This window comes from Phaethon lepturus, unplaced genomic scaffold, assembly GCF_000687285.1.
Source record: "Phaethon lepturus isolate BGI_N335 unplaced genomic scaffold, ASM68728v1 scaffold18564, whole genome shotgun sequence".
Classification (NCBI taxonomy): domain Eukaryota; kingdom Metazoa; phylum Chordata; class Aves; order Phaethontiformes; family Phaethontidae; genus Phaethon; species Phaethon lepturus.
Genome location: NW_010535669.1, coordinates 4,295 through 11,558, shown reverse-complemented (window position 1 = coordinate 11,558; position 7,264 = coordinate 4,295). Strand labels below are relative to the sequence as shown.

At 38.3% G+C, this 7,264-nt stretch overlaps 1 protein-coding gene across 1 annotated transcript in view; it reads right to left on the bottom strand.

The window, feature by feature from the left end:
• Window positions 1-5,475, bottom strand: part of TMOD3 (tropomodulin 3 (ubiquitous)) — a 17,472-nt gene extending 11,997 nt beyond the window's left edge. The window contains exons 1-2 of the mRNA XM_010285927.1: window positions 5,288-5,475; window positions 3,703-3,859 (exon numbers count right to left, since the gene is read on the bottom strand). Coding sequence (XP_010284229.1) covers window positions 3,703-3,859; window positions 5,288-5,413 — 283 coding nt within the window. The 5' untranslated portion in view covers window positions 5,414-5,475. The remainder of the gene's footprint in view (window positions 1-3,702; window positions 3,860-5,287) is intronic.
• Between the last annotated feature and the right edge of the window lie 1,789 nt (window positions 5,476-7,264).

Here is a 7,264-nt window from a genome sequence, read left to right as displayed (position 1 = left end):
CAGGAATGCAGAGACAGAGTTGGAAGAGAAAGCCACAATTCGGAGAGGGCAAAGGCTAGAAATGCAAAGCTTAGTTTACACAATAATTTGCTAATGCCTTGCATTATACAGCACAAAGTACATTACTTATGTTAGCTATGCTTTTATCTGGGGTGCAGTATTTCTCATCTTCTGCTGTTGCAAGAGAAGTGAGGAGCGTTGGTCAGATGCATGGAACACACTTGAGGGCAACAGACTTCAGTGCTGAAGCCTTGCTTCACTGTTTAGATGAGATATCCTTCTCCTTGCAGTATGCCTTGTAAAATCTTTATGCCATACTTACATACAGATTGAGACAAAGATAGTTTTGTTGAAATTATTACCACATAGCTCTCATGAATCTCTTGAACAATGGTTTACTGTACGTTTAAATACTTAATTGGAACAGAATGTGACTTAAGTCATGAAATGGTGTTTAAAAACAAAGTATGTTTTTAAGGATGCTTTTAGAAACAAAATCAGGCACTGGAAAAATGCAACAGAATATAATTTAGGGATTGTTAAGCTTCACCTTTCTTTAGCACTGTACATCTCAACTACATCAGGACACTATATCATTTCAGATCTTCCACATTTCATAGCACACAGCAAAAAAAGGTTCCCAAGATTTGGCAAAATCACATCGTCTATCAGTGAAAGAAATGCAACACTGTTTTAATAACATGTTACCCCAAAATGGGATACTTAGGACAACTAGAAGAGAGGATTTTCCTTTACACTGTAGTAGGGAAACAAGGTTACTAGAATCAGCAGCAAGCCAGGATGTTTAAAATTAACCCAGGGTAAGCTTCTTTGATAAACTTGCAGGCCAAATCGCCAGCAGGACATCAGTTCTACCAAAATCGGAAAAGGAAAGACAAAGAGAAGGATAGATTTTTCCCCTTCTTACTCCATGAAATGAATAATTAGACCAAGTTAGAGCAATGTGACCAGCTAAGCATACAAAAATATTTTAGCAAAACCTGACCCATAAAAATGGCACCAAGAAAATAGCTGCAACTCCAAACAATCTCTTTCCCCCAAAATCTCTAGATCTGACAGTTATGAATGTCAGTTTTCTTCTGAATTAACAGGATAATCAAGCAAGATTTTCTACCCCTATTCCACAATTTGTTAGCATCCCTCCATAATACATTCTCCAATAGCCAAAGAGAAAAATTATAAGCCAGCTTAGTCATTTGTTTGCTTTTTAATATTAGAGAAAGTCACATTAGGATAAGAGCTCCCTCTAGATAAAAAACATCCTACACAAGTATTAAGTTTTGCTCCACTCCCTTTCCAAGTTTTACATCTAGATAAAGATCATAATGTCTTGATTTAAAAGATTAAGTTACATAGGTTTACCATTTTTGTGCAAAATGGCCACAAACACAGCAGCAAGTCAAAGTTGAACCGTAACATTTTCCTGAGGGGAAAAGAAAAGGTTATCCCTCACCTACGACAAAATGACCTTAGCCTTCTTGCCTTCTCCCACCCATTTAACAGAGCATGAATTTCCATACTGAAGACTTGTTTCCACATTTTTAGTTTTGGTGAAAGTAAGCTACATTTAATTTTTAATGTTATTTTCTCTGCTTCTATGGTACTAAAAGAAATGGTAGAAAAAGCTATTAAATAGCAACTCTTCTTTTATTATTCTTTTTAAAGATACAGGAAGTTTTGCTAACTAAACTGGTATGACACATTGCAACATCCAGACAGACTGCTATTTAGTAATACTTTATTACAGAAAGGAAATGACATTTGATCTTTCTTAACCAAGATCTGCATTACAGATGGACCCTTCTGTTTTTCTACATGATTCTCACAGATTTTATCTACCCAAACAAATAGTTTTGGCATGTGCATGTATATGTAAGCTGACTTTAAAGAACCACCTATCTGAATGAAGCACTAGTACTCAGTAGAAAAAGTACTAAATAGAGAAAATCCTCCATGCCCAGCCTCACATCCTGAGGGAGCGGCATCCAAGCTACATGGGCTGCAAGGGATTCCCCAAACCAGCTATGAGGTCTGAATATACTTGAACTCAGTCAGGTTAAACCATTAGGCTGTCTCCAACATATACTAGCAAATGTGTCAGGCAACAAGCAGAACAGGGGAGGAAGCAGCAACACACTACACAGCCAAACATGGCATCAACAGGTACTTGCCAGCAGTGGAGGTACCATAAGGGTACTGCTGCTATAGGTGCCTTTGACTGCCTTCTACTTTCAATATATTGCATTATCCTTAAGTCAGTTACTCTTACAGAGTCAAACTCCCATTCTCCTGTCAGCAAAGGAGTGTCACAGTTACATCTCTCAATAAAAGTGGTGCTAAACTACACAAGTAAGGCAAACAATGGTGTACTAAGGAAGCAGTACAGCATGTACAGAGCAGCACATGATAAAGTCACAATCTCTCTATCACTTCAAGGAAAAGAAAAGAGACCAACGTTGTCCGGTAACAGCTTTCTGGTACAGGCAGAGAAAATGCAAATACCCACAAAACATTTTCACTGAATATACAACACAATCACATACACAAACTCAGTTAATGAATGAAGACTCAAGTGTGAAATATGCAATGATTCACACCAGAGATTTAAGTAGAATTAAAGGGTTACAAACGCTTAAGAAGAGAGGAGCCTGTTTATCTTGGGCAGTTGGAATACAGCTTATCAACCAATTTACTGGAGTCTTATGCAGCAGATCTGCCCTGCTGCTGGGGAAGGTTCAAACAAGCTAGGATTCCCAAGCAATACACAAATAGTGTGGCAACAGCTAAAAGCCTCCTCCTATGCATATGTGGCATGCACAGGACTGGGAGTTTCTGGCCCTACCAGTAGTGCTTAGTGAAGCACAAGAAATTTGGGAACTCTTGGTTTTGGGTCCTTAGGTTGTTTTTTTGGGGGGAGGGAGAATATCTATTCTTGCAATACTTAAGATGAACATTCTTTTTTAATTTTCTCCTGAAAAAGAAAATGCTTCCCATCAAGGCAACTACAAGACTAGATCCAAAACAATGATTTAAAGTCCCAGGCTTTAATAATGTGTCCACTCATTGGGTCAATGTTTCCATGCCTTTCACACCACAGACCACTGCCAGATTTCAAAGTTTCTTGTGATGTTAACTATGTAATTAGTTAATAACAGCTATGCAATCTTATTAGACCTCTCAGAAAGGATACTAGAAACACAACATTATTGCATACACCCCTTGCCTGGCCTTGTCAGCCTATGTCTTTGAACATTACTATCTACCACGACATCATTCTATTGCTATTTTTTTAATTCAGTGTAGTATTACAAATGTCTGTCTGTAGTCAGCACCACAGGGCATAAGCCACAGGCACAATGACAGCATTTGTTATTACTGACACAAATCAGGGGTAGCTCTTACTTTGAGGATACCATTCCCATCAGAACTTTGCAATCTTTGATAAAATCTTTTGAGTCTTATTTCCTTCCTGTGCTACATGCAAACAGCACACCAGCCCCAGCGCCACAAAATGCTTGAACAGGAAGCACTCTGCCTCTGCACAGTAGCATTCATTTGCAAACGCCGCATGTAAAAAAGCATTAGAGCTGCCAGTGCTTCAATAAACTTTGGTTCACAGTAGTTCTGGCTAGTCCACTTCAGAGATTTCATAACCACCTACACCGGAAAGGGTGGCGTTACCTTTCTTTTCTCTTGTAAAAGGCACATAGTCTTCCCTGTCTTTGTGCTCAAGAGCCTGCTTCTCCAAATACGCAAGGAGTCGTTCCCTGTCGAAGGGACCTGAAGCCTTTTTAGCAGTCTGGTCTTTCTGTCGGAAGCCTGCAGGCAGAAGCGTGTTCTGCAAAACATAATGGAGCAAACAAGTACAGCTTAGAAAGTATGTGTGAACACCGGTTTAGTTTCATTTCCCTCTTCCTTCTCCCTCTCCCCAAGGTTCAAACCCGATACATGATCCTTTTCAGGCAGTCTTTGATCCCCTGCCAACTTCCTTTTTTGGGGGGCAGGGGAGGACATAAGGTAATCTATTCTTTAGATACCAAGAATATAATTAAAAATAGAGCACACTGCGCTCTGAATAGGATTGAAGCAATTCTTCAAGTACAATAGCTCCCAGCGCTAGACTTGCTAGTTACTTTGCATTTCTTTTCTAGAATGAACACTGTTTAAATGAGTAGTAGTAAATAGCTGAGTTTTATTTACATTTTAGACATTCAGCAAGAAGACTGCTTCCTCCATCACTTATATCCATGTGTTTCTAAGCCTTTACTATTGTCCAGCATTTAACACAGAGCATTTCTACTTTTGACCTGACTCAAGGTGTGGTGTTTTTTTTGCTATCATCAACAGATTTCAGCTAAAGAAAAAAAAAAAAAAGGAGGATACTAGTATGGAAAGAACAGAACGTATAGAAATTCAGACTGTGAACATAGAGAAATTCAGACTGTCATAAAAGACAACCAATCATTTTTGACAGTTCTCCTCTGTTAAAATGTCTATAAAAGCAATTAAAATATCAAGAATATCTTGCAGTGCAACAAAATAGGTGACTGTAATATTCTTAAGGGATTCTGAACATCAAGCTTAAACTTAATCATAGTCCTATTAAAGCAAGAAAAGAGAATCAGGAGGTGAAAACATAAGTCTTGGACTCTGACATTAGCTGCAGTATCAACGGAGGACTTAACTCAGATTTTTATAACAGAAAGTTAAAATATTCCTTATCCAATACCCAATGCTGGCATAATAATTCAGGAGCTGAGTAATTATTTGCCTCCTCTTTGCAAAGTCAGTACAAGGACAAGAATAGATATAGGCTACCAGATACAGGACCCAGAATCTTTAGAAGAGGCTAGCACCCTCCCTCTTCCATCAGACTCCAATGGTAGAAGCAATAAAATAAAAGTGGATGCAAAAGGGCTGTTTACCAGACAACACTGGAAACAGGAAAGTTAAACAGGCCTTTCTAAATAAACTTTCTTTTCAAGAACATGAATAACAGCAATTTTTTACTTATAAATAAATCCCAGAAAGCTCCTCCTGACAATGCCTTCTTCCATTTTCTTTCACTGCAGTTGCATTCACATTGCAAATAGGAAATAAACAGTTGAAACATTTAAACACATATATATCTGTAAATAAGATCATTAGCAGATTAGGAAGAAACTCTGTCCAAAAGTATGTTGTCCAAGTAAAAAGAAGTATCAATTTATTTCAGACTAGTTTCTGAACAAATGAAAAAATAAAACTTCTCTTGGCTAATACCTACCTCAGGGTCAAGATCATCCAAAACAGTTTCCAGTTGTTTCAGTTCTTCTTCTGAAAGTTTCCCAAGAATTTCATCCTCATCAAGATCTTTGTACTTGTCCAAGTCCTTTCGAAATGGGAGCGTCATGACTTGGGCAGTAGCAAGTTGGTCAAACACTTAAAAAGCCAAGTCTTATTCTTAACCAGCTCTATCAAAAAAAGTTTTAAAAAGAAATAACCATAGTTAAGGTAAATATCCCAATTACAAAGCATCTTCAACCTCCAAATACATCTCTGAAAAGAAAGTTTTTTACCCAGTATTCATATCTATCTGTTGTTCTACCACAGACAAAGAGCACTTGGAAGCTGTCTGTACCTTGCTTCTTCACTGTCAAGAATCCCATCTTGGCATGCCCTTTTCCATTAATAACTAAGCTATATATATTTTCAGATGAATGCCAGCACCCAGTTTTCTCAATGAGAACTCCAAGGCCATAATTCCCACAGAGCAGGGCAAGCTGCAGGGTAGGAGGGAGGAGATACCAACTATACCTTGTTTTATGAGTCCAACTTAATGCCATTGGTTTTTACAGATACTGCAGTCACAAAAAAAATTGAGATGCTTTACACGTTGCTGCTGCTGCTGCTGTTCAAGGGCAGTAAAGGAAAGCTCCACTACAAACAAGCTAATTGGTTATTACTGACTCATATCCCTGCATATTACCTACAGAGGGAACAAAGGAAGTTTGCCTCTGAGTTAATTATAGCACTACCATTGAAGTAACATTCTGTTCTGTCTGAGGAAAATTAAAATACCTTGTTGAAAGGCTTAGGGAATACAGCTTCTAAGTAGCAGCACTCCAGTCAATCCTACTACAAAAAAACAAACAAACAAAAAAAACCACACAAAAACCCCAGAACAGACTGCATAACTGCTCACTAAATATGTTATTTAGGGGAAATTGGGGTCTTTCAAAACATGCACAGTCTATATGGTACTTCTCATGGGCAAGGAGAGCACAGGGAACTTTTTTCTAACAGTCACAATTTTTGAGGACTTGGCTCAAAAACAATCAATCACTACCGCATTGAAAACAGACAAGTTGGTTTCTCATATTTTTCTGTAAAAAGATCTGGCATTCTCCTTTTGTTCAGTCAAATTTTTGCTTCAAGTTGAGCACGCACACAAAAAGGTAACTTGAATGACTCCCTGTGAGTAAGAGTGTCCGTAATGTATTTGGAGAGCAAAAGCTAGATCCATGCATTCAGGCTCATTAGCTTCCCTAGCCCCTCTCTCAGCTCCATAGAAATACCCAACACAGAGATCAGACATACAGTAAAGCTTATTTGTTCTCCAATAGCCCACATTACAGTTCAGACGCTCACACCACATACACTAACTGCATTACTTCAAAACTGCACTTACACACTGTACTTCAAAACCAGATCATTTTAAAGTTATTGCCTCTACATACTATACCATGGAATCCTGCTTACAGGATTCCTTCACCTCAGTTGTTTACATCAAGAAAGGTCTCCCTGGCTGTCACACTTACATACGGTGACACATTAATTCAGAGGCACGGAACAGACATGAGCACATAAAGATTCATCCACGCCAATCAGTCAAGTTTAACTGTAAAGTAAATCCGGTCTTAACAATTGCCTTTGCAAGAATGGAAAATTTTCAGTTCCTACCAACATCTACACCTGAATGAAGAATGTATTTACAGCTGTTTTCAGGATGTCTGCTATTAAGAAATATTACCGATATAAACACTAGAGCTTACTTCTAATCCACAGTTGACATCGATAGGACATAATTCGAAAGCTGAATTACCAACTTGGGTAAAGTTCCCTCGATCATAAGAATCCACGAGGAATTCTCAATTTCATGGTAAATTACATCAAAAGAATGGTGTCTGGCTTCCTCTGAACTAAAACCAATCATGCTGGAAGAGCTTGGACCTTTTGCGAGAGGGCATAGAGCTGAGAATAT